Source organism: Furipterus horrens, unplaced genomic scaffold (genome assembly GCF_987537825.1).
Source record: "Furipterus horrens unplaced genomic scaffold, mFurHor1.1.pri manual_scaffold_17, whole genome shotgun sequence".
NCBI lineage: Eukaryota > Metazoa > Chordata > Mammalia > Chiroptera > Furipteridae > Furipterus > Furipterus horrens.
This window is the reverse complement of record NW_028327187.1, coordinates 9,559,803-9,587,150: the sequence shown is the minus strand read 5'-3', so window position 1 is coordinate 9,587,150 and position 27,348 is coordinate 9,559,803. Positions and strand designations below refer to the sequence as shown.

The window sequence follows — 27,348 nt, the reverse complement described above, 5'->3', positions numbered from 1 at the left end:
GGAGCAGGCGCTAAAAAGGAGCCTGAGTGTGGTGAGCGAAGCGGCGAGGAGTAAAGAAAGGGCAGTTGGCAGACACAGGATGGTCCATGCTCAAGAGGCCTCTAGGTGCTGTGCATTCACAGCAGAGCAGGGAGCACAGGAAGGAGGCCGCCACACTAGGCCAGGCGAGCGGTGACAGCCGGTCACACTGATGTGGCAGTGAAGGTGGTAGGAAGTGCATCGATTCAAGAAATATTCTGGAGGAAGAAGGGGCTTGCTGAAGAGTTAGTCATGGGGGATGAAGGAAAAGAGGGACTGAGGATGATTCCTGGCTACAGCGCTTGAGTGGGCAGTGATGCAGTGGGAGCTCAGAGTCAGACTTGTTAAATAGGAGGCACCTGGCAGATCTTTGAGTAGACAGTGATTGGCAGTATATTAGATAAACCTGGAGCTCGGGCATGAAGTCTGGACAGCAAGCGAGACATTTGGAAGTCACCAGAATATAGATGGTACTTGGGACAAGAATCTCCTGGGGAAGACACGTTGAGAGAACAGGGGCCAGGACTTAACCCTGAGACACTCCAACATTTAGCTGTCATCTAGAGGAAGCAGAGTCAGCTAAGGACACTGAGAGCAGCAGCCAGAGACACAGTCGGGAGAGGAGCGTTTCGAGAGGCTGAAGTGAGTGGCCAACCGCACTGAACGCTTTGGAGAGATTAAGTAAGGACTGGGAAGTGACCACTGAAGTTGACCGCACAGAGGAGCTTGACAAGGGCTGTTGCTGGCAAGAGTGGGGGGAAGTCAGGGTGTAGTGGGGATGCTGGAAGAAGAGGGGAAGTGGAAACAGCTACTATGAATGCTGAAGAAAAATGGAAAAGTGAAGGGAAACAGAGAGATGAGATAGTGGGGAAGACAAGGTGAGGGCCGGGCTGCCAGGGCGCATGCTCCACACTGCATCTATGCAGCTGGCATCCCCGGAATGGTACAGAGCAGCGGCCCTGGTCAAGACAAGGTACCTGTACTTTACACATGGCAACAGCGGAGCTTGAGAGCTGATGAGAGCCGCCTAGTAGAGATGATGATGTAGGACAGAGAGGCTGTCACTATGGGAGCAGGGCCAGGGTACACGACCTCTTGTGCAGTCAGAGAAAGGATCTGATTTGCCCAACTTTATGGATGAACAATGGAGGAATAGGAAAGTTCGGGGTCGGGGAGGGGACGCCTTACCTTCAAAGAGCTGAGCATACTGAGGGAATCCTGTTGCTCGGAGCCACTCGCATGCTTTCTTGGCCTCAGCTTCTGAAACAGAACAAGCAGAGAACAAGGCAGAGAAGTGGGGTTAGCGGGGTGATGGGCACCTGCTGCCTCACCTCTGGCAGGCAGGCACCTCGAGTTCTGGTGACCTGGAAAGGGCAAAACAAGTCTGGTTTGCTTCATGTCACAGCCAGCGAGGATTTACCCTCTACTCCCCAGGCCCCACTCCCTGTATGTCCTAGGACCTCTTTCTTGAGCCTCATTCCTTACTGGTCCTAATCCCCTCCCACTCTCCTGCCCGTTCCCAAGAACAGAACCTGCCAACCAGTAGCGCCTCCCAGGACCGTCAGGGGTCAAGGAGTACTGCTGGGACAGGGGGCACAGCTGTGTCTTCAACCGTCTTCCTCGGGGAGCCATCCCCTTCCATGGCCTGGTTAGGCCATCCTAGCCCAGCTAGAGAGATGAAATGCTCACCAATTATTATTCTCTTTCCCCTCGTCACACCTAACGCTCTCTAGCACTTTGAGAACCGTATCTCACTGAACACACACACAACAAGCTGTGAAGGTTTTACTCTCCCTGTTTCGTGGATCTCCACACCAGCTCAGAAAGGAAGGGCTCAGCCACAGTCTCCCAGTTGACAGGGTAGGAGTGCTAGGGCCAGAGTCCAAGTTCAGTCTGACTCCAGCTCACGGTTTCCTCTTCTAACATGGTGGCTGGCCCGGTGTTCTTCCTCCCCTACCACTCATCAAGTTCCAGCCCTCTCTCCCCTGGGAGCCTCCCAGGATGGCCCCAGCTCTCCCCTGAGGCTGGCCTATTTGCAGCATAACCCAGTGCTGACTGTCAGGCTGACACAGTCCTGGCCTGTGGGTGTCTCGTGGGGCAATGGCTGGGTCGGCCTCCCGCCTCTGCTCCGGGAACTCCGTGCCCTGAGCGGGACACCCCTGCCAGCCTCAGTGCAGACGTGCAGCTGGACTGAAGCCACAGAGGAGGCCCTCCTGGCCCAGTGTAGGCTGAGTACCAGCAGCGAAGTCCTAGGACTGCCCAGGCAGCTATTTGTTCCCTACCCAAGTGGTGCCAGGGAGAAGTAGGGCCGGGGCATGGAAAGCATTTGTCCCTCTGGGGCCCAGCTAACACTCCCTCAGCCCCTCTGGCAGGGGGCAATGCAGGCCTGGGAAAGGATCCAGGTCCCTAGGCAGGTGGTGGTCTGGGGGATGGGGGGGTTGGTGAGAGCAGCCTGAAGGAACTTCACATCCACCCGGGGAGCATTTGGGGAACACAGTTTTGCTGCTAGGACAGCTGAGCCAGCTGCTACAACCACTCCCTAGTCTCTTACTCCTGCCACATGCTCTGAAGAAGGGCCTTCCCTGTCCTCAGAGCCCCTCCCAGCAGCCAGTTCTGCTTTCCTGTCATTACGACAAAGAGGAGGGGGCCAAAGGAGAGACCACATTTTAGTTTCCAGAAAGGCCGGCATAGAAGGAAATGGTGACACCTAAAGGGCCATGAGTGTGGTTTGGCCACCCCAGTCAGGGGAACCCAAGGCCCAGGGATAGATAGGCCTGCATTTCAGGATCACACCCTTTAGGTGCACTACAGCCCCCTAGTCACTCATGGTTTGAGGCAGAAGAACGAAGAAGAGAAGGGAGGAGAGAGGCACCTGCCTGCCCATCACTCTTGAGCTCTCCACTAAGTGATGCCCTATACCATGCACCATGTGCCCAAGCCATGGGGCCCACAGAAGAGTGGCTGGGCTGCCTGCTCCCCTAATGCTAGGCAGTGGCCCTAGACAGGCTTGGCAGGAAGGAGACCAGCTCACGTGGGTGAGCGTCACGTTGTTTCATTTATACTGAAGGCCCTCTAGCCCCTCCTACTCAAAGTGTGATCCCTGGACCAGAAGCATGAGCATCAGCATCACCCGGGAGCAGGTTAGACACACAGAGTCCAGGACCAACTGAACTGAATCCCCACTGAACTAGATCCCCAGGTGATGTGCAGCCCATTCAAGTTTGAGAAGCAGTGACCTAAATCACTTAGCTCAGGGATGCTCATCTTTGGATGCATATTAGAATCAGCTAGGACATTTTTTAACTACCAAGTCCTCAAGGTCCCATCCCAAGAGGCAGATTTATTGGACTGTGGAGGAACTCTCCAAATCATTTTTTTTTAAAAAGCTACAGTATGGGGCATACTGAAGCCCAAGGGACTTCCCCAAGTCATACAGAGGTAAGTGTCATAACTGATACAACGACCCTGACCTTAAAATTCCACACCCAGCACTCCTTGCCCTGGCATTATGCACACTTGCCCTGAGATGCTAGGTAAACAAGGGTTTAGACTCAAAGGAACCAGCTCCAGGTCCTCACACTTGCGTTCTGCCCCTTCTGGTCTAGTGGAGTGAGTGACAAGCCCGACGTAAATCCTGGGGCTGTCAATCACTAGCCCTCTGACATTGGACACGTTGTTTAACCTCTCGAGGACTCAGTTTCCTCCTCTCTAAAATAAGAGCGTTCAATCAAATACTGGACTGTGGGTGGAGACCCTGACATATATATAGTACTAAGCATTCAACGGGTCAGTTCCCTCCCCACCATGACTGAAGCCACCCAGGGAAAAAAAACAAAAAACAAAATGAGAGAAAGAGGCCCAGCAAGCATTCCCTTCTGGGTCTGGAAAGTGGTGGCATCCATATCAGTGTCGGGATTGGGAGCCAAAGGGCTCAGGGAAGTGAGGTTACAAGGCAGACGTTTCAGAGGCCACAAGAGCTCAGAAAGACAAAGCAGCCAAGGAGTCCGAAGCAGGGCTCCAGACTGGCTCCCCAGCAGCCATCCCTGGCAGGAATCTGGAGAATGTAATAGGTTATTGCCCAACAGGATGTCAGGGACATTGGGTCCCAACACGCCACCCCAGAGAGAGCTGGGAAGCCCTGAGGCTCCCTCCCAGAGGAGCACTCAGGGACATATGTCTTGGTGATTAAGGGCTGAGCTAAGGTGTTTGGCCTTTGTCCCTCCCACCCGCCCCAGCCTGCCCAGGCTGGGGCCAGGAGTGACACCCCCCCACACGCCCAGAAGAGTTAATTCACCTGGAGCTGGGGCCTAGGCGGCCCAGACTGAAGATTGCCTTATGTGCCCGGCGGGGAGAGTGACACCGGGCAGGCTGAGGCGAGCGATGTAGGAATGTTTGTCTGTGGCCCCTGGTCCAGCCTGTGTCCAGATGTGCAGATTCCAGTAGTTTCAGCCTGTGTCTTATGCAAGCCATGCTCTGGCCAAGGCTAGGGTGATATGCCAGGACAGGTCAGGGACGGCGCTCAGCTGGCACAACCTGGATTCCACTGAGAGTGAAGGCCAGGCTCTGCCCCTGGGGAAGGCCCCACTGAATGGAGCCAGAAGACTAGGGGCAGAGGCACACTGCAGAGCTCTGAAGGCAAGTCAGAGCTCACAAATCTCCTGAAGGGAGCATCAAAGAAGGACCGGTTGGGCAAAAGTCGAGAGGTCAGCGATGGTATCTGCAGCGCCACTTAACAGAGGTCACGTACCAGGGATCCTCTCAGCACGGAGCATTTCTCTGTGCAGAGAAGGATGCAATGAGGAGAAAAGCAGGGCTTCTGTCCTCAGGCTGTGCTGCATGAGCAAGGGTAAAGTTTATGCACCCAGGAGAAAGGCAGCAACATTCCCCACAGAGGAAATGCAATAATGCCTAAATATGATAACTGAGTTGGAAAAAAAGCTTTTTCCGACTAAGCTGCTCCTGTATTTGTTGCCTAAGTCATCTTAAGACAACTCTCTTCATTCTCTAAGCTTTGGTTGTCAAATCTACGCTGTGAGGATGAGTAACTGTCCTGCCTTCCTTCCTGGCAAGTCTGGATGTGGTCAGGTTCTATCTCGTTTTGAAAGTACCTATAGGAAAACTGTCATTAGGGGGCTTTCTTTGTTAGGACTACTTGAACTTTGAGTTCACATAGTCTTTCAGGCTCAGTTCTGATTGGGTCCTAGCTGTAAAGAAGTGAGAGAGAAAGCAGTGGGCAACATAGCTTTGGGAAGCCGGGCCTCACCAAGTCAATGTCGCCAACTCCGCCTTCTTCATGCCACTGCTGGGAAACTTGAGCCCTTATGCAGGCTGTGAGAGAGCTGTGCATGCCCTGGTTCAGCCCTGCTCCCTCCCAACTGGAAGTCCAGCCCAGGCCTAGGGATCAGGCAAGACACAGGGTCCAGGACAAATAATGGGTGGATGCCACCGGGACCCAGATCAAAGAGTCTTTGTTACAGCTGGAGTAGTCACCTCTCGACTCAGGCTGAACACTATAATATGGGGAGCTTTTCAAAATGCCAGCGCCAGAACCCTAGTTATGATCAATTAAACTAGAATCTTTAGGGACAGGATTAGTTTTTTGTTTGTTTGTTTGTTTGTTTGTTTGTTTGTTTGTTTGTTTTTTTGAGAGCTCTCCAGGTGATTCTGAAGTGCAGCCAAGATAGAAAACCAGCCCTGGTGGGTATGGCTCAGTTGGTTGGAGCATCATCCCATAACCAAAAGGTCATAGGTTTGGTTCCCGGTCAGGGCACATGCTGAGGTTGTGAGTTCAGTCCCAGGTCTGGGTGCACACAATCCCCTGTTCAGATGTGTACGGAAGGCAACCAACCAATGCTTCCCTACCTCTCTCTCTAAAAGCAATGGAAAAAAGAATGTCCTCGGGTGAGGATTAAAAAAAAGATAGAGAACCACTGCCTAAACAGATGTGGCCAACTAAAATGTCATAGCATAGGTCTCTGGAAGGACTCTAGCCAGAGGCCGAGCTCAGGCTGTTCTAATCACTGGCCCACGTTCGCTCTAGAGCTGAGTACAGGAGTAGGAGAGAGCAATGAGCAATGAGGATGGGCAGGTCTGTGGGTGTTTGTGACCCGTTCCATGAGGCAGCCTGCTTCCAACCAATGTGTTGGCTTCCTTTACCGTACTTAGCTCCTTATCTGGAAAGGCATCTCCTCCATGGCCCTCACAGCAGGATGACTGTCTCCAAAACAAGATCTGTTATCAGCATGGCCTCTCCCACCTTCATCGAGCACAGGAGGAGAGCCAGCATTCTACCAGCATTCTACCGTGTTGGAGAAAAAGCCTGCACTGCCACCATCTATATGGAAACCTAAGTTCCCAAAGTGGGCTCTCTGAGGCCAAGCTGGTACCAAAATAGGCACAGGCGCTGCCTACCACTCCAGGCCCTGCTGTTGCACCTGGCAATCGCTAGATCCTGATAAGTAGCTTCTCAGATCGTTTCTCTTGGCTGATACAAGGCCTGTTTCCTTTGCCCACCCCAACTCCTTGAGAAGGACCTGCTTAAGGAGATGTTGGCTTTTTGCCAGAGGGCTTACATCTCACTGGGCCCCAAGTGCCTATGACTCACCCCTTTCACCGTCCCATAAGGATACACTAAAGGGCTTAGGCCACAGGAAGCACGCCCACCCATCCTTGAGCCTGGGATCCCTCAGAGGCAGTGCTTCATTTGAATTTGCACAGAGGGGCCCTTTAGGATGGCAGTGACAGTGGCAGAGAGTTTGCAACAGGTGACTGGCTGGGCCACCCCTCTCTCTCTCTCTCTCTCTCTCTCTCTCTCTCTCTCTCTCTCTCTCTCTCTCTCTGGGGAAGCAAGGGACAGGAGCCTTCACAAGGGACTGTACCAAAAGCTGCCATGGATTCCAAAACCACCAAGATTTCCCCTCTGGATCCTGGAGCAGACATTCAGGGGGGTCTGCAGTACCCTGTCCATAGGAGGTTGGGTACACTCTTGTCCCTGCTCCCGCTGCTCTTAGCTGGAATTACAACTCTAACTAGATTCTTACAGGGGAGAGAGGCGGAGGGAGGAAGGGGGACAAGACCAAAATAGCTCTCATCGCACATTCCAAACCTCACAGGAGGGGCACCACACCAAGGGCCGCTGGATTTGAAGCAGCCTGGCTTGGCAGTGGCAGACACTGGCTGGCCTCTGGCTCATTAGGTCGACGGGCAGAACTTGGGGCCCCACTACACCTGTTTGGATGCCAGCCTCAGTCCCAGCCAGAGCTACAGCCAGATGCCAGCTCCCGGGCCCATGCAAGCAACACTTAGGAGCCTCCCTGACACAACTGAGGCACTAACAAAGCAAAAGGTCCAGGAGGGTACAGTAATGTAGGACTGGGTGGCAAAAGAATGAAGCCACTGAATTTTCTTGCCGGCAAGTGGCAGGTCCACATGTGTGGCTCTTTACTCTTAACATCCCTCCCTCTACCCTCAATTCTCCATGTCCAAGGCCGCAGGGCCACAGGGATTCTTCAACCAGGGATAATTACTTCCAGGGGACCTTTGGCACTATCTGGAGACATTTTTGATTGTCACCACTCTGAAGTGATGCAATCTACTGAGTAGAGGCCAGGGATGCTGGAGGCCAGGGATGCTGCTAAAGACTCCACAATGCGCAGGGCAGCCCCTGCAAACAAAAAACAGTCTGAGTCCAGACCTGAAGTGTGACCTCAGGCACCTCCAGGCAGCCCATCCCACCTTGGGTATGTCCTGAGGGGTGAGACAAAGAACGGACACAATATTCAATAGAGGTTCCTTGTCTTTGGAACACTGTGGACACCTTGCAGGGTCAGCCAGGAAGAGGTGGCAGTTCTAGTTTGGAGTTGTTACAAAGGTGGAATTTATACAAGGAACTACCAACTGTGCCCCTCCCCCCATGACGATGTGGGCTGAGCGCCAGCATGCAGCTGTAAATGAGGGTCATAAGGGAGGGTCACAAGGGCCTGTGGCTAAGCAGACCTCTGGCCTGCTGGGGCTGCTTGAAAATGTGGATCCAGAGTCAGCCAAGCCTGCGGTCACCTAGACTAGCACCACATACAGTAGGGCCAAAGCAGGCAGCTGACATTCCTGCCCGGCCCAGGGCTTCCCTGTGACAGCTAAGGTCAAAGCTGCCACCTGTTCTGCAGCAGTTTCTCCATTAGCTTTTTTGCCCCCAGGGGATCCTGCCCCCAATACAGTCCCAGGTGCTCTCACAAGGTCATGGTGACAAGGAGATACAGAGTTTTTTGGTTTCCTTTAAGATTTTCTTTATTTATTTTTAGAGAGGGAAAGGGACTTGGCCCACAACCTGGGCATGTGCCCTGACCGGGAATCGAACCGGCAACCTTTGGGTTCTCAGGCTGGTGATCAATCCACTGAACCACACCAGCCAGGGAGAAACACAGGTCTTTTAATAAGCTCCAACCTGGAGGCAAGAGATGCCAGCCTAACCAGCCTGGGGCAGATATTAGACCAGTGTTAACTCTTCTCAACTGTGGTATGGAAGACTATTGGACTGAAGGTTAGGAGAACTACATTCTGGCTTTAGTTCCACTGAGAACTCTTGGGTAACCTTGAGCAAGCTACTACCTCTGTCTGAGCTTCAGTTTTCCCACCTAACAATTTCCATTCACCAAAATCTAGACCTGGAGCAGAGGCAGGTGTGATTGGCAATGAATGGGTGGTTGAGTAGAGGGCGCTATCCTCCCCCTGCACATTCTCATCTGGGAGACTGAAGGGAGAGTCCTCGGCCTAGGGGGTGACCAAGACCAAACCTATCCTCGCCCCACCCCCCCATCCAGCTCTTCTGATTTCCTGCCTCCAAAGGCACCAAACATCTAGGCATAAATCTCCAGTCATCCTGGTCTGTTTTCTCTCTCTATTCGTGTATTTAGTCACCAAGTTCTATCAGCTTTTCCATCAAATGGTCACGGTTTCCCACACCCCACCGTGCTCTAGGTTCTCGTGCCTGGATTATTTCAGTCCTCCAAGTTCCCAGCCTCCAGCTTCTCCTTTCAACAGGTCATCCTGCCAGCTTCTGCTTCCAAGGGAGCCCAGCTCTGACCTGGCCACGCTCCTACTTTGCAGCCTAACAGGCTCCCCATGGCCCACAGCCCAGGGCAGATACATCAGACTGCGTTCTACCTGGCACTTGAGGTTGTCCACATTCTAGATCCAGCCTGACTTGAATCTGCAAACTCTTATTATTCATCAAGATGGAGGCCAAACATGCCCTCCCATGAAGCCTTCCTTCCATTTCCTCTCACCGTCCTACCACCCAACGGCTCAGTTAGATTAAGTGGCCCCTACATATTTCCATTACTTTCTCAAAAGCACAAGAGTCTGCCTCCCCAACTCAACTAAAGCTCGACTCCATTGGGTCCTACTGGTCTACAAATCCTCCCTGCAGTGCGGTAATGGCTACTGAATGTTCTGGCAACACCCAGATAGGAAGTCCTGCTTCCCAACTAAACAGTGTGTGTGGGCCTCTGGCTCCACCCCTTCTCTGGTTAGCCCAGCAGCAAGGACACAGAACTGAGCACACACCTGCAGCTCAGAACCCTGCCCCAGGGCGGAACCTGCAGGGCCAGGAACCCAGGCCCAGGGGTATGAGAAGGGCAAACAAACCATCCCTGGGGGCGGAGGCATTCTGGCTTCAAGGAGCCCTTAGCTCTGCCATTCCAAACTCGTGCAAGGACATCCAAGCGCACTTGAGAGAAGGCACATGCGCCATCTCCTGCTTCCCTGTCTTGGCCCGCTAAGTCTTGGCGCTCACCCGTTTTGACCCTGTGCCACCACTTCTACATCCCACCCCCTTGCCTACTTCCCTTTCCTTTTTCTGAGGCCAAATATAAACTCCCGGCCAGGAAATGCCTTGAAGGAGCTTGTCCCCACCCTGAGATCCAGAGAAAACTGTCTCTGACACAAAGGAAATGGGCTTGAGAGAGGTAGCCTCCTCGGCCCAGGCCTGTTCTCCCTCTGGAGCACCATGGTCAGCCAGCCAAATGGAGGGCTATGACACTGAGCGCAAAGAGAGAAGTGCTGAGGGCCTTAGAGGCAGGGGGCCACAACATTCAAGCTCAGACCACAGCAGAGCTAAAGGACACACAGCTCAAATTAGTGGCCAAACGGCTGTGTAAGACCTAAGAGCAGAGAGCTTGCAGGGTACAGTGGGAAGAATAACAGGCTAACAATCTGAAGACACAGCTTTTAGTCCTGGCTGTGCTCATTATTGATAACAATATTTATAATACTGAACATAATTATGCATCACTAATAATAGCCCTGGCTGGTGTGGCTCAGTGGATTGAGCTCCGGCCTGCGAACCAAAGGGTCACCGGTTCAATTCCCAGTCAGGGCACATGCCTGGGTTGTGGGCCAGGTCCGCAGCTGGGTGCATGCAAGAAGCAACTGATGGATATTTCTCTCCCTCTCTTTCTCTATCCCTTCCCCTCTCTCTAAAGATAAATAAATAAAATCTTTTTAAAAGCTCTAAAAAAGAGACACTAATATTTACTGAGCACTTATTATTAGCCAAATAGTATGGGGCAAGGCTTAACTTCTCATGCCTTAGTGTCCTCATATGTAAAATTGTGATATGATCATAGCACCAACAACATGAGGTTTCTGCAAGGATAAAATGAGATCATAGTAACAGCCAAAAAGCCATTGTTATGTTCCAGGCACTTCTTTAGCTACTTTTTATACCGTTTAAATCACTGGGTCTTCACGACCACCCTGTGAGATAAGTGCTCTGATAATCTAGTTGACAGATGAGAAAACTGAGGCCCAGAGATTGCAAGTAACTTGCCCAAGGTCAGCAGCTAAGAAGTCGTGAACCAATAAGCAAATCCAGGCAGTCTGGCTCCAGAGTCAGAGTCACCATGTTAGAAGCGTCCTCATTGAAAAGGAGAGATCGCCTAAGCCATAGACACAAAAACCGCATACCAGGGTGTTTACAGTAACGACGTCTTAGCCTGAAGTAAATTCCCATTAGTGGAGAAAGCACTTAATCATCCCACGTCTCATTTGGTCCCCACATTAGCCCTGTCCAAAGCAGGCCTACTGCCCAAGTGGGGAAGCTGAGGCTATGAAAGGTCAAGTGACTTTTATTGGGCTACAGAAGGGGCCAGGAGCCCACCGAAATGCTCACAGCCCTCCTGTTACTCTCTTACCGTGTCAGCCTCCCTAGGCTCTCCCGTCAAATCTACTCCCCCTTGGCTGGGCACTTATTCAACTAATTTTACCTGAGCACCTACTTGGTGCCAGGCCCGATGTTGGCACCAAGGTCTGAAAACTGTAAAAATCACGAACTCTCCTGGAGTACTTGGCCAGAGATGCTACCAGGCCCACCCATCCCAGGGAGGGAGGCAGAGGCTAAGACGGACTGTCCTTTGTAGCGGCCCCTGGACCTGGTTTGGATGCAAGGTAATAGAGAATAAGCTCGAAAGCAGTGGAGCTGGCAGGTGGGACGGCCTGAGGAAAGGAAGCTTGCAGCACCTAAGGACCCTGAAGTGGGAACACTGTGGGGAGGGCTACAGCTTCCGGACAAAAGCCAACTCCCCTCCCACATACCCAGTTCTGGCATGGGGCACACGAGCCAGAGGGGTGTCACAAAGTTAACCCGGCTAGCCCCTTGCCTATTGCTGACCACCCATACCTCCTCAGTAATGCAACCTGGTCGTCAAGATAGCTCATTAAAATGTCTCTCTTCCCTGAGGCCACCCAGCACTGTGGTCTCCAACCCCAGGTGCTGGAAGGTGCCAATCAAGTGAACCTGCTGCTGCTGTCAGAATTACCCTTGACCTCTGATATCCCTCCTGTACAGACCCCCCACCTCAATGCAGCTCTGCTTTTAGAGCATCAATACCTAGCCCTTGGAATTTTCTTTCCTGTCCATCTGTCCACCTGGGGAGGGGGACAGGCACTGGATCTGGGGACTGTCTGCCCAGGAGAGACTGATGGCTGGTGGGTGTGATGAGCAGTCAAGGGCAGAAGGGAGACCCAAGCCTCAGCTCTTGCCTCCTGGGCAGGCATCTGGGGAGGGGCGAGGAGAGGCATGGCACAGTGGCTGAGGGTGTGGGTGGTGGGATCAGTCTGCCTGGGTGCTGATCCCATCCCCAACACTCCCCACCTGCGTGCCTTTGGGTATGTTCCTCATTGGACTTCTCCTTGCCTCAGTTTCCCCATGTGTAAAATGGAGATAATGAGAGCCTACTTACTTCACAGTACTGTCATGGGACCCGAGTAACTTCTACTGCATCAAGAACCTAGACGCGTTCACTATTGTTATTGGTGCTCTCATTGGTACTGCAGCCTGTCGCAGTGTCACAAACACCAGAGAAAGGAGGCCAGAGGGAGGCCCTGTGGGTGAGCAGAGCCGGGGACAGCTTTTCTACATGGAAGAGATGGACTCTGAAGTGACAGAAGAGTCCATCCCTCAGGCCAAGGAGGTGGCAAGTTGGAGTACGGCACACCCCAGTTCAGTGAAAAAAGTAATACTAAACAATGCCAAGGAGAAGAATTCTGTTCATACTGTTGGTTCTAATACTGAACAACCCCAGGAGGCAGGTACATACCTCCATGTTATAGCTCACCAAACAGAGGCTCACGGGCATGGTCATTTGCCCAATGTCACACAGTGTTGCATATACCAGAGGACCTGCTCTTCATGACGCTCTCCTGCCCCAATGGACCACGCGTACAACTCAGGTCCACATGTCCCTCTTTGTTTTTCCCATTTAGAAAGCCCTACGCAGGTGGGAGCCACTGAGGCCACATGTCTGGGGCAAGGGCTTCGCAAGCTCCCTGCCCCTTCCCCAGCCACCCTGACCTCAGTCTGGAGCAGAAATGCTGGCTACGAGCGCCTATCTCACACCTCAGACAGCCCAGCCTTCGGCCAGCCCAGATAAAGAACAGGAAATCCTCGGCCACCTCCCCGGGAGGCTGCTCCCTCAACCATGGGAACAGAGTGGCAGCCTGGACTCAGGTCCCTGTGCTGCCTTGGCTGGAGGGTGTGGTTTGAGGAAAAGAGAGAGAACTGAGTGTCAGGAGACCTCAGTTACAACTGCTCCCTCCCTCTCCTTCCCCCTTCCTGGGCCTCAGGTGGACGCCATGAGGATCACACTGTCTGTCTCACCAGGCAACTCTAAGAACAGAACGGCATCACGGAAGTGAAAGTGCCTTGGAAACTTGAAAGACATGGGAGGATTCATCGTTGTCACCGTCACTGACTGCTACAAGAGGAATGACTGGCTTGGTGTTTCTCCCTGTCTGATTCACCCTTCTAGGCTCCACTGTGGGCATGGCTCATACTCATTTCCGGCTTCAAAGCTCCTTAAAATATCCCCTTCCCCCAACCCCCACCAGCTTAAGACAAGAAAGCAAGTGGCAGGAAGGCAGTATACACTGGCAGCCCCCATACAGTACACTGCAATCAACTCATCAAGCTGAGTGCCTCCTCTCACCAGGACTGCCCTCTGCTATGGGGGTGCAGGAAGGGGGCCCTCCCCTCCAAGGGCTCCCCAGTCATGGGAGCTGGCTGAACCTGAATGATGAACAAATCAGGGAGAGCTGTAGGAGGTGCTTGGACCTAGGATTCTGCAGTTCATATAAGGATCATGGAGAACTCTCCTGGAAAAATTCAGGCCAGAAATAAACAGAGGAGAGTGAGGAGCTTCTAGAGCCTCATTTCCCACCCCAAGGGCCACAAATAGTGGGGCGGTAATGAGGCAGGAAAGAGGACAGGTCCCAGGTCCCTGAAGGAGCACCTGGAAGTGCTGAGGCTGTTTGGCCTGGAGAAGACGCTGGGGGACTTGGGTTCTGTCCTCAGAACTCTAAAGGTCAGAGAGAGCAGACAATGTCTAGGTGGTCACAGGGAGCAGAGCCAGGACCCAGGGGTAGAAGTCACAGGGAGACAGACTTCAGCTCAACATAAAATAAAACTTTTGGACATTCTATGGATGAAAGCAACCGCCTTGAAACATTGCACTCCTAGGTATTGAAGATGGGTGAATAGGAATCGTACAAGTACTTGGCGGGAAGATGCCAGCTGCAGGAGAGTTGGACGAATGCCCTCTAAAGGCCCTTCTTCGCTGAGCTCTGTCTGCTTCCTACCTCTGGGGCATCACGGGAGAAAGCGTAAAGGTGACTGGAGCTGACTAGGCCCTCGGCTGGTTCCCACAGAGACGTGGGACCCAGCAGTACCTTGGGCCAGTGCTACCCAGGGCAAGCAGGTCACTCATTAACTTGAGGCTAAATGGGTCAGAGGGTGGCCAGCTGGGACAGACACCAATATGGGGAGGGGCTAGAAATCAAACTGCATGAAAGTCCATGCTCAAGGAAAACCCAAGCTGCAGCAGCGCAAGACCTGGCAAGCCCCAACTCATCAGCCAGCTGAGGATATTTAGTGACTGAGCCTGGCAGAATTTGAAGCCAGCTCACCTTTGTCTTGTGGGCAGGAAAAGGGTCTTGACTGGGAACACATACCTTCACAGCTGGAAGGGAGCCTGGGAGACCCCTGAGTCTATGCCAGCTGCCCTTCTCATTTTAAAGATGTGGGAACTGAGGCCTGGAGAAAGCAAAAGTCTTCTCTAACATCACTCATGCAGAAGTAGCTACAGCGAGGCAACCTAGAAGCCAGGTTACCTGACTCTGTAGTACGGCCCATAGGGTGCAGGAAATGTTGATTCCTTCTCTTTTTGCTGACACTGCGGAAAATGGCTTGTGGTCTAGAGCTTTCTAAATTGGACTGGGTCCTAGCCTGACCCTTCCCAACTCCCACTGCCTGTCTGTCAACAGGAGGAAGGGCTCCTCCTACAGCCTGGAAGCAGTAGTGTGGCTGGCAGCTCACATCCCAACCTGGTGTGGAAGGACCCACAGCTGTGCTGACACAGAACGTGGCCCCAGCCCACCCCAAGTAATGGCAGATCCTTTGCATGAGTGTTTCTCGCTCTTTTAGACTTTTAAATTGACATCAGCGGGGGTCCTGGCTGGTGTGGCCCAGTGCATTGAGCGCCAGCCTGTGAACCAAAGGGTCGCAGGTTCAATTCCCAGTCAGGGCACAGGCCTGGGTTGCAGGCCAGGTCCCCGGTTGGGCGAGTGTGAGAGGCAACTACACATTGATGTTTCTCTCCCTCTCTTTCTCCCTCCCTTCCCTTCTCTCAAATAAATAAGTAAATAAATAAGTTGACATCAGGGGGTCAGCTGCTCCTCGGAACACCCTTAGCCACCCTGCCTCTGACTCTGATGCCTAAAAAACCCGTTAAGCTGGGGTCCATTGGAATCCCGGTCAGCTCCATTCCCTCACTACCTAAGCTGAGTATGTGTCCTTGAAGCAATGTGAATAACTACTTCTGTTTGCCCAAGCGAAGACAGAGGGGCAGAGGTTTAATTGGCCCCAGAAGTTCCCGTGACTGAATGTTTGTTAATGTCCCCTTGGGGGAAGGTGACGGTTCAGGATGGGGTTCCTTTAAGGCCTGGGGTGGACAAGTAATTGGTTAATGGCCATCCCCAAGAGGTGACTTTCCAAGGTGGTTATTATGTAGCTCAATCATTAACCAAGCAGTGGCAGGACCCCAAGGCTTGTTGGAAAAAAGCCACTCCTTTCCCAAGGACAGCCCAAGAGCAGGAGGCTGCAGCCAGGGAGAGCTCTTGTAGGGTCTTTCTGTCCCTCTCCCAGTCTGCTCTGGGGCAGTGGGAAGAGAAGCCCCGTGGAGGGAAGTTCTCCCTCAGCCCCACACGAGGGTGGAGGAGGGCTGGCCCGGATACAGAGGAAGTCAGCACACCCTGACTGGGGTGGGAGGGAAAAGCGAGACAGTGAGGTTTTTTATCATGAATGAGAGAGGAAGCTCCAAGCTGGGCCATGGCGATTAGATGACAAGTTGGGAAAGACGCTCATCCTGAATGCATCCTGTTTTGCTCCAAAACTGGCCTCAGGGGCCAGGAACAGGGGAGGGGCTGGGAGCAGAGTAGCCTCCCAGGAATTCTCCCTGGGCGGCCGACCTCAAGCTCCTGGATGGCCCTGGATCTGGGGAGACAAGTGGGAGAGTTAGAACTGCCATTTACCAAGGAGAGAACCAGGGCACAGGGTTTGCACAAGAAGCATCCACGACGGAGCCTCAGAGCTGGAGCCCCAGACACAGGACAGCCATGCTGTAAAATGAGGGCTAGAGCTCCATAATCCCTCCAGCTCGAACCTTTCCTGAGCCTCTCTTCCAAGGTTCAGCTCAAATGTCACTGCCTCTGTCAGTTACCTTCCCTTAATCAAAAGCACTCGTTCCCTGGGCAGGCCTCCCAGGGCAGAACGCCCCCCTAAACAACTGGAAACGTGGTGATATTAAGGGACTTTCAGTTGCAATAGCGGTACCATGGCTGTATTTTTTTTTTTTTTTTTTTTTTTAGTTCCTATCTTTTAGAGCTACATATTGAACTATTTATGGATAAATTGATAATGTGTCTGGGATCCGTTTCAAAATAACTAGAAAGATAAGTATAATTAAGGCAGGATGGGCCATGGACTAATGGCTGTTGAAGGTGAGAGTGATGAGGATATGGGGCTTTATTAACTAACAACACCTCTGGTGTTATATATGTTTAAAAGTATTTTTTTTTACTTTAAAACTTTTTTTTAGAGAGGGGGAAGGGAAGGAGAAAGAGAGGGAGAGACACATTGATATGTGAGAGATACATGGATCAGTTACCTCTCACACGCACCCCGACCAGAGACCAGTCCCACAACCCAGGCATTTGCCCTGAGCAGGAATAGAACTAGTGACCCTTTGCTTTGTGGAACGATGCTCAACCAATTGAGCCACACTGGCCAGGGCTGAAATTCTTCATAATATTTTTTTAAGCCCTCACCGAGGTAAGGACTTGGCGTGTCATGTATTATCTATGCCACTAACTTCCAAACTAGACGGTAGAGTACCCAAAGGTGGCATTACAATCTGTGTCCTTCACAAGACGGACTGCCAAGCCTGGTTTAAATCACTTGTACAGAACCTGGTAGTTTACAAAGCACTTGGCGATGGATCACCTAATTTAATCCACTGAAGTTCAAAAAGGGAAAAAATTTAACAATCTGAGAAGTCAAGTACAGTGGTGGAGCCTGGATCCCCTGTTCTCTGCCACATACTGCCCTGGACCCTCAAGGAACTTAACATCCAGTTCTACAGTCCCTGCCAGATGAAGTGACAGGTAGAGGAATGGTCAGCGTGCAAGTTCCCAAGGTGGAAGACTGGGCAAGAAGAGACTCAGCATACAAACACAGCACTTCAGGCTGTGACAATAATCCATACTGTGCCTTCCAACCCACTGATTCAGGTTTACCAGGACCAACCCCCCTCCTACACACACACACACACACACACTCCAAGACCCTAAGTCACAGATGAATAGATCCTTAATAAACACTTGACCCAACTGTATGCAGATATTCAACTACTTTGTTTATGGCTGCAGGGTGAAGTTCACACTGCCCTGCTAAAACCTTTCATCTTTGAGATCCCCAATCTTTATTTTAGCTGATAACAGTCTCCCAAAAGACCCAGGGCTATGATACCGGATCCCACCACAACAGCCCAAGGAAAAACTTCTCCCCATTCTATTCAAGCCAGAGGCAACTCCTTCTTTCAGCCAGACCTCTCATCTCGCCTTCCCCAAGAAAATGGGGGCACAGCCTGCCTTTGTTGCATCTGAACTTTCAATGGCTGCAGCAGGGAGCTCCAGGAGTCCTCCAGCAGAAAAGCAGAAAAGCGCCCACAGCTGCAACAGCATCCTGACCAGAGAGACTATCGTCTCTTCTCTTGGGACCTTCTGACTTTCCTGTCACTGCTGCTATCCTTATACCTGGGACAAGGGGTCCTCTGCTCCTTCTCTAATTAGTAGCCCTGAGAATGAACTTGTAAAACTTCAAGAAGGGGGAGGGGGTCAAAGTCTGGGCTTCTGTGTGCCACTTTCTTTGCTCCTCTGTTCCAACTGAGAAGGTGTTGTGATCTAATACAGAAGCCATGCCCCCAACACGCACAGAGGGTACACGGTCCCTTTGCACAACTTCAGCCCCTCTTCTTGCTCTAAACGCCTCCAGATGTCACCTCCCAGCAGCCTTTTCTCTCCATATCAGGGAGGGGAGCTGCAGACACACAGATAGGGTTAGCGTAATTCTCCAAGAGTCACTTAATGGGTGGAGAGAAAGCAAGCAAATAGGGGAGACCAAATGAACTCTGTCCATGTAGTGTTTTCGAGGCCTAACTACGGAGGCCCAAGGAGCAGGAAATCCAAATCCCAAATCCAGAACAGAGTTGGACAAAGGCCAAATCCCCAAAACAAGGAGCAGCCCACAATGCCCAGTGATATGGTAACTGTAGCTTTAGGGTGAAACTATCCCCTGCCCCCAGCATCATCATCCCCATCGCGCTCTTCCCACTTCTTCCATCAACCACCCAGCAACCACCTGCAACTCCCACCTTCTCTGGACGCTTGGGCTGCCTGCCTTCTTGTCCCCAGACAAAAATCGTCTTCCTCCATTCCAGGAAGATGAAAGTGAAGGGAAAATTCAGAAAGCAGTAAGACAGATGGTGGGTGGGAACAGCAACCACTAGAGTGGGGACGGGAACAGGTCCCACAGTAGGAGTCAGGGTTTGAAAATAGCCTTGGGTGTGATTCATCATCCTCTTCTCTGGTCAGTAGGCCTCAGTGCTCCAAGTGGGAACGAGACAAGCCAGAGCTCTCCAGCCCAACCTCTGGGGCATGGGGTTCTGTCTTGGCCCCACCCTTCCCCACCTTCAGCCTGGCAGTTCACCCAACCCCCACCACCACCATTAGTTTTCTAGCTGGCTTAGCTGCATAATCACCACAAAGCTCTCTATTTGCATAACTCCTCTCACCCCCAAGCATCTGAGAGACAACCTTTCTTTCACCTGCCAGTTAGGAGCTCCCCGGCGCCATACACCAAGTCACCAAATATCAGGGCAGAAGAGACAGGCCTGTTAGACACCGAAATCTAGCTAGCCCACCACCGAATTGCAGTTGAAAACCCTGTGGCACACAGAAGTTGCATGACTCTCCTAAGGTCACATGAACTAGTGGTTGAACCCAGGTTTCCTGAGTCATGGATTCAGTGCTCAACTTTAAAGAGTCTTGGGAGAAAAATGGAGAGAATCCCAGACGATCTAATTTGGAAATTCCAAAGAACTTCTACTGAAGGGGTCAGGGGCTCTCTAATTCAAAACCATTTTGGACTTAATGAGGAAACTGAGCCCTGAAAGATGCGTTTTCACTTGACCCCCGCAGCTACCCTAATACCGGGAAAGTCCAGGCATTTCTCAGAAGGGAAGGCACTGGCGGAGGGAAAGCACATACCGCTCGACCAGGGGCTTCCTCGAAATGCCCTCAAACAGAGGAAAGAAAAGAAGGTAAGAGAAGCGGCGTGGCCTGGGCGCAGAGCCAGGGGCCCCACTGCCCGCGCCTAGCTGCAGTCCCCCTCTGAAACCCCAGAGACGGCTCGGATGCCAGCCAGGCCCAGGATAACGGGCAGGCAGCCGCCTTCCACCACCCAACTCGTGGGGCTTCCCTGGGAGAAACGCGGCCGGCAGGCTCGGGGGGGGGTCCCCTAACTTCGGCGACTCCGACCCCAAATTCCTGGACAAAGGTGGTTTGGTTCGCTTCCCCTGCGTAGGTGCCAATGTCCCCATGCTGTTGCCCCAACTCCTACCTGGAGGCCGCGTCCGCTGCCTCGGGTCAGAGATCCAGACACAGCTGCCAGCAGGCAGGCGGCGAGGGCAGACGGGACTACCCAGTCCTGGGAACACGCGGAGCCTGGGGTCGGGCGGGGGTAACGGTGCCAGCCAGAGAAGCAGCTGCCGCAGCTCCTTAGCTGTTGTCAGCCCGAGGCCACTCTCAGCGCAGGTGGGGAGGGAACAGCGGCGTGTAGGGCAGTCCGGACGCCCCGCCCACCTATAGGGCCCTCGACCAATGAGGGTGCAGTCCGGCCCACCAGCCTTCTCAGAAAGTCGTCCTAATTGTGGTGGGCAGGGCTCTGCCTTCTAGCTCCTCCAATCCCCTCGCCGCTGCCTCTTCCTCAGGTCACACCGCTGGGGGGCGAGGGGGGTTAAGGTAAAGGCCAGCGACGGGTGAAGAAGCGAGTGGGCCAAGGGACACATATTACTTATTGAGGTCTGTATGTGTCTGGCACCGTGTGGTGGATTTAAGCACACATGCCATGTGCACGGGAGGATCCAGTGGCTTGTTGAAGATAATTTACCGGGAGTTCAGAAGGCACAACTTTCTTGTGAGAACTCATTAGTAGAAGCAACCAAGAGAGAACAGGGGCATTAGATGTTCGAGCAGGAACCTCTTGGCAGGCTCCAGCGTTCTGCAACTTCCGCACCATCCCCAGCTCTCTATCTCAAGTCCAAACTCTACCGCCACAGAGAAATGCATAAAAAACCTGGGGACATCTGCATTGATCACGGTAGGAGAGAGCTCCGAGGAGTTGTGACAGCAAGTCCCACAAGAAAGCCCCTTTAAATTCATTAAGAAGCAGTGTTGAGATTTGATTTCTCTCTTGCTTTTCCTCACAAGGGTCCAACACAAGTTCACAGCCTTGATTTTACTGTTGAATTGCAGACTCCTATTAGCCAGCGATGGGAGTACCCAAGAGTCCATGCACGCAACCACGATCCTCCACACTTACAAGTACAGAAACTACAGAAACTGAGAAGAGATGACCCACTCAAGTTTACCCAGCAAATCCATGGCAGGAGACAATACCTGTGCACTGGTTATTTTCTCCACACCTAACAGATGGGAGATATGAAGCTGAGGTCCCTAGAAAGCAGGGAATGCATTCATCTAATTTGTTTGCTTGAGTACCCAACACAGATGAGAGCAAAACGTAGTGTTTCTTAGCACAGCAGCTTTCTTAAGCTCACCAGAGGCAGTGGCAGAGTCAGACCTAGTGCCAGGTGCCCCTTCCTGCCTGTCCTTCAGTCCACAAGGCCAAACTAGAATTCTACCTTCCTTCCCTGCTAGCCCGGAAGAGAATCAGAGGAGAAATGATGAAGCCAGGCCAACTCCAGTGTGTACACCTCCTCTACTCTCAATGGCAAAACTGCAGGCGGCACTTTGTTCAAGAGCCTTTGGGTCTTGGATGTGGATGATGCCCATACACCAAAACTCACTCCAGGATACAAAATCCTACCCAGAGTCAGGTACACTGATGTACACTTATGATGGGTGGGAAGAAAGATGACCCCTTTTCTGAGGCTGTTATACCTCTACACATCACTAAGGCTCTGAATTAGAGCCAAACTTCTCTTGCTTCGAGAAAATGCTAAAAGGATATAAAAGTGGGTTCTGCAATGATCCTACTGCTTCCCTAAGGGCAGGAAACCAAGCACAGTGCCTACACTAGTTTCTCAGTAATGTTTACTAATGGGTGAATGAGTGTTGAAAGATATGCAAGGGACAACCATGGAGAAATTACAATGATGTGAATAATAAACAAGCCCAATTTATCTTTTAGTAGATACATTCAACTAAATCAGATATGATGGGCTCTGAGACACCCAGTTCTTCTTCTTCTTCTTTTTTTTTTTTAAGGCAATCAAGCCAGAAAACTATAGAGAGTACAAAAAATAGAAAAGGTACAAAATGAATGATTGCTATAAATAACTAGAACGAGAGCTTCCCAGTGTCTGCCATAGAGTAGGCATTCAATAAAAATACCTGTCGTATGAGTTGAGTGAACACAGCAGTCAGGAAAAGTTACAATCTTAATATCTGCCATTCACCTTGTATCGTTTTGAAATGGCCCAGGTGATGTCTAGGCTATTTCTTTGGGTCTTATTTGATCTCCTTCCCTTATCTCATGAACTTCAGAAAGGCAAGAAGAGCTCAACCTCTAGAAAGACAAAGACAACTCATCTCTTTCAATCCCACCACCATCTCTTGCTCCCCAAGCGACCTAAGCCACAGTCTTGCATATGGTGCCTGGAACAGATGAGGAAATGGTACCTTTTCACAAGCTCCTTTCTGCATCTTGAGTGACCCTGGAGATAACTGAAGCCTTTAGATCCTTGGCGTCACTTTTTCCACAAGTCCCCACTCTTGCCTGTGTGTCCTGTAGTACTGCTGCTATTGTCCTGGATGCCTCCTCAGCCGCCAGGCAGGAAAATGTAGACTGCATGAGGGCTGGCTGAGGGCAGGTGAAAAAGCTCTGGGGTGCATGCATGTGTTTCTATGGTTAAGGCATGGGGCTTCCCTCATTCTACCATGACTGCATCAGGCAAAACCCAGGACAACGGATTCTGGAGCCAGACAGCCTGGGTACAAAGCCCAGCACTGCTAGTAACTAGCTGTGTGATCTTGGGCAAGTTACTTTCCCAAGTTCTGTGATTTGGTTTCCTCATCTGTCAAGTGTGGATAATAATCACAGCCATGACCTTATACAGCTCTTGAGCAGACCCGCTGGGCTAAACCACACTCAGAATGTTGGCTGGCATATAGAGAGAGCACTTCTAGGTGTTAGGCACGGTAGCAGCCCTGGGCCAGGAAGTGGGAGAGCTGAGGCCAAGACCCAGCTCTCCCACTTCCTGGCTGTGTCACCCAAGGCAAGTCTTTGTGTGTTCCAACCATCAGACCCTTCACCTGTCAAATGAAGGCAGAGCAAAAGCCCTAGCACGGAGCGCTGATGCAGTGAATGTGAGAGTATACTGTAAAGGGTGGCGACAAGTGGCAGGGTGGCAGTGACTGTGTTGCAGAGCTAAGCTTCTCCCCCGGGGCTAATCAGCCCTTTTTTTTTCTAGGCGGTGGTGGGGAGGAACTCCATACTCTATTACCCCGAGCCTCACTCCAAGATACCTCGGTCCCACTAAGTGCCTCTCTGAAGGCTTGTGGTGGTCCCTACACCCCTCCCTGCCTAGGAACGGGGGTTCCTGAGGCTGTTGCAGGCAGACCCATGGCCCTACTCTGGAATGGCTGAGAGTAACATCAGGAAGGAACTAAACAGACCCTTCCACTACTCTTTTCCATGGAGCTCAAGGAGCAGCAGCAAGTAATTCCAGGAAACTCAGCTGGGAAGAAAAAAAAAAAAAAAGGCGAGAAGAAGCCTGAGGGGAAAATGAATTACGCTCGGACAGGCTCGTCCAGCACATGACCACGTGTGCCCTCACAGTTGCACACACATTCCTGCATGCCTCATCGAAAGCCCACCCATCGGGCCTGGGAGGGTCAAGGCCTGCTCCCTCGTGCTTCAGGGCCCCCCACCTAGCCTCATGAAAGGGGGCTATTGATCAGGATCCCACTATGTGGGATAGTTATAGCTCATCCAAAAAAAAAAAAAAATCCTGAGAAGCCAGAGCCATGGCAGGGGGGTGTGAAGAGGGGAAGCCAGAGTAGGGCCAGACATGGGGAGGCAGAGGGGTGGTAGTGGGAGGGGTTCGCAAAGGTGAGGGGCACACAAGCACCTCACTGAGTGAGCATTGCTAAGTGAGGGTTGGAGAAGGAGAACTAGGTCCTGAGAGGAATACAAAGACCCCTTCTCAGCCCATGGCCCAGGGACCACTGTGGGGGCGCTCACTCCATACACCAGAGACCCTGGAAAGGGGAGCTTTGTGGTGGGCTGGAAGCCCTGGGCTGGCTGTGAGGGAAGCTCGAGCCCTGGCCAGGCCGGGGAGTTTCAAACATCACTCACTCTCTCTGGGCTCCCCCTCCGTAAGTGAGGGCACAAAGGCACTCATTTCCTCCCACCTGCCTCCTAGAGCCATTGAGAGAAAAGTGTCGGGGCGGCTCAAGGAGCTTCCACTCTGCTACTGCCTCCAGGCACCTGGGCCCAGGCCCACTCAGTCCCTGTCCTCAGCTCTTCCCCAGACCCCCCCCCCCAAATCCTGTCCCCTTTCCCTCCAACAAACACCAAAGTGTCAGCTTGATGAAGGGCTGGCCCCCAGTCTCCATGTAACAAGCCATGACAGTGTGAGGCGCCCCATTTCACACCCAGAATGGGTCCCTGGCCTGGCTTCACTGGCCCGTCTCAAAGGGGCAAAAGGTTCTCTCCTGCAGGCAGATAGAGCATCCCCCTTGCCCAGTTCCCTCAGGGAGGCCTGCCTTCCTTGGCCCAAATAAACGGGTGAGATCACCCCGGGAAGAGCACTTGGGGACTGCGACACTGACACCCAGATCAGCATGTCCACCCACTCCACACCCCACCCCATTCTTGTCCTTCAGAGGAAGGTCACAGGGTGGTGAGGGAAGATGAGTAAAGGCAAACCCACTTCTAACACAAATGTCCTCGTCCTCTCCCCGCGCACACATACAAGGAGCGGAGGTTAGGGTAACCCTCCTTCAACCCTGCCTCCCAACAATCCTCTCTCCCTGATTTAGTTTCAACCTTCAGGCTTGCTCCTTCCTGACTAGGCTCAGTTTCCTCATCTGAAAAAAAAAAAAACAGGGTTGGGCCATGGGTTCCAGGGTCCCTTCTTTCCAGAACACTCTTTGCTTCTGTGAGCTTCTCTGTGTGTTCCTGTGGGAGTGGGGTTCCCAGAAAGGCAATATTCATGGAGCTTCTGCAGAGGAGAGGAGGGGTGGGGGCATGAGTATCCTTTGAGGATGGGGAGTAGCAGGGGAACAGGCCAGAAAGAGCAGAGGACAGTGAGAAAAAAGGAAGGGGAAGGCTCAGGGAAAAAGGCAGGGGACTGGAAGCCAACAAAGCCTAGAAGGCTGGAGACCTGGCCTTTGCCTCCAGCACTGTCCCCAGCTCATCCTTTGGCAGTGGACACCGGCAGCCCTTAAACAGAGTTCAGGATCCTGCCCCTTTGCCTGGGGCCCTTCTACATGTCCCTCTAGGGTAAGAGTTCCCAGGACAAAACCCGGGGGGGGGGGTGAGGAGGAGCTGGAAGAGGAGGAAAGATGGGGCTCTTCCTTCCCACTCAAGGCTCTACCATCGATCAGCCTGACCTCCTGTGCAACCAAATCCGGTGCCCATGAAGTTGGAGGGCTGCTGTGGGCAGGGGCTCAGGGAGGGCAGTTTTACAGGGTATGCCCAGAGCCTGGCCCAGTCTGACCCTGTGATTTTGGGTCTCAAGGGCTTGGCAGTCTCAATTCAAGCAGACACAGCCTCTGTCCTTTCCCTAAAGACAACCTCAGATGCCCCAGGATGACACCAGGGAGATCCTGGGGTGTGTGGTGAGGCTTGAGGGCCACTCAACAAAGGATCTGGGCTCTTTTTGGTCTTGGAGTCCCTGTCCCCTCTCAGCGGACCTTTCCCTAAGTACACCCCCACTCCCCCAATACCCTTTCTGTCCCCCCCCCCCCCACTAAATAAGTTCTGATCTATCATCCAGGACCAGGGCTTCGCTATGCATATGAATCAATGTGTTAGTCAACTTGGGCACGCAGCTGCTGACATGGGGCTGGGGCACAGAACAGGGCAGAGAGGCCCAACAGCTGGGGTGTTCCTGTCTTCCCAGAACTGCTATGCCAGGGAGGGAGGCAACAACAGCCCCAGATGGAGAATGGCCAAGCCAGGCAGGTGGGCAGCCAGGCTAGGTCCCCCAGGACAAGGTGAGAGGTAGGGCAGCAATGCTCCCAAGTTGGACACCATATGTCTCTAGGTCAATGAGACGCCCCCCACCCACTCCACAGGAAACAGCAAGAAAGTGGCTCCTGGGTCGGGGGCAGGACACTGCAACTCTGGCTTCTACTTTGCTTCTGCCACAGACGTGCTGTGTGACCTTGCTGAGACTCGCCCTCTCTGAGCCTCCATGTCCACATATGTGCAATCGGAGGGTCTCATCTCAGCACCTCTGCGGGCCCTGTCCTTCAGTGTGTTCATGTTCCATGACAAATTTATGTCGAGAAACCCAACCCAATTTGCTATTTCCTCCCTGCCATTTTGGCAGGAGCAGGGACAATTTACTGGAGAAAAGGAACAGGCAGAGCCTGGAAATTTTTTTAAGTGCCCCAAAAGACAGAATTTGTCAAAAGACAAAGAGTGCCAGGCACTCTGGGAAACCTGTTGCGTGAAAACAGGCCTTGGAATGGAGCTTTTAGTCAATTCGAGCTGACCAAAAACGTGCTGCCAGCGCGGCTCGGCTGTGTCGTGCAACTAGGGGATAGAGTTAGGCAGTAAGGGACCCTAGGAGGGATGGGAGGTGTAGGGAGCTACTGAATAGGTAGTGAGAGCCAAGTATATGAAGATAAAAAGAGACATAGAAGGACAGACAGACAATGGAATGAAGAGGTGAAAATACTCACTGAGGGTCAGACATATAGAGGGACAGGAAGACACACAGGAGGTTGGAAGTGCGACAACAGAGGAAGAGACAAAGAAAGTTCTGTAGCAATAAGAGGTTCGGGACATACGTTTATTAAACACCTACTGTGTGTTAATAACTAAAATAAGGTTTTTTTTGTTTTTTTTTTTTTCTTGAGTGGAGGATGAAGGCAGAGGGAGAGAGGTGGGTAGGAACGAAGCCAGACAGTCGGGATGAAAGGACGGGACACCTTGGGACAGAGCAAGAACTAGCTAAGAATTAGAAGCAAGCAGGCATGCTGAGGTGGAAGGTCTGAAAAAGGGGGACTGCCAGCCAGGGGTGGGGTTTCGACAAACGGACGCAGGACTAACAGATGAAAATGAGACTGGAACCAAAGACGAAAGGGGCTGGGAGCTTAGCAGAGTCGCGGCGACAGCAGCGCCAAAACTCTCCGCCGAATGCAGCCGAGCCCTGACCTCCCGCCAGGGTCCGCCCCGATCTGTTCACCTGGTTTCCAGCGCGGCGGGGCGCCCCGGGTGCCCTTCACACCCCACAGCGTCCTTGGCGTCCACGTCCGTGGCTTAGGAAGCCGCGCGGCCGGCCCCCAGCCCCGCGCCTCGGCCATGCGTCGGCGGCGGCTTCCAAGCCTGCAGACAGCGAGCCGGATCGCTGGCGCCTCGGGTGGTTGCACCCAGACTGAGCCCACAGCCGGAGAGGGACCGAGGGAGGGCGGGGCCGAGGGAGCCAAGGCCTGGTTGCCCCGCCCCTCATAGCAACTAGAAAGTTCCACGCCCCCACCTTGAGCAGGAACCCACCCCCCCTTCCTTTATCCCACACTGGCCTCGAGTCATTTAGCTCCTATACTCTGTCTCCCTACTGCCATAGGACCTCGTGTCTGACCCTTTCCACCCTGGTCCCATATTTGGGAGATGTCTCTCCAGCAATCCCACTGCTCTCTACTCTCCAACCTCAGTGTGACAGAGTGAGGGTCTTCTTAGTCCCCAGGTCAGCCCGTCTGCCACCTGTTTACCCCAAATCTCATCAAACATGTGACCTGGTGGAAGAC

General features: G+C 52.5%; 1 protein-coding gene across 4 annotated transcripts in view; it reads right to left on the bottom strand.

The window, feature by feature from the left end:
• Window positions 1-26,963, bottom strand: part of STARD8 (StAR related lipid transfer domain containing 8) — a 38,506-nt gene extending 11,543 nt beyond the window's left edge. For 2 of the 4 annotated variants that reach the window (XM_090264061.1, XM_090264062.1), the window contains exons 1-2: window positions 26,790-26,963; window positions 1,207-1,278 (exon numbers count right to left, since the gene is read on the bottom strand). In XM_090264061.1, coding sequence (XP_090120187.1) covers window positions 1,207-1,278; window positions 26,790-26,907 — 190 coding nt within the window. In that variant the 5' untranslated portion in view covers window positions 26,908-26,963. Of the gene's footprint in view, window positions 1-1,206; window positions 1,279-19,744; window positions 19,922-26,789 lie in introns of those variants that run through there. The other 2 variants (XM_090264064.1, XM_090264063.1) reach the window with 2 other exon arrangements.
• Window positions 26,964-27,348: the final 385 nt, after the last annotated feature.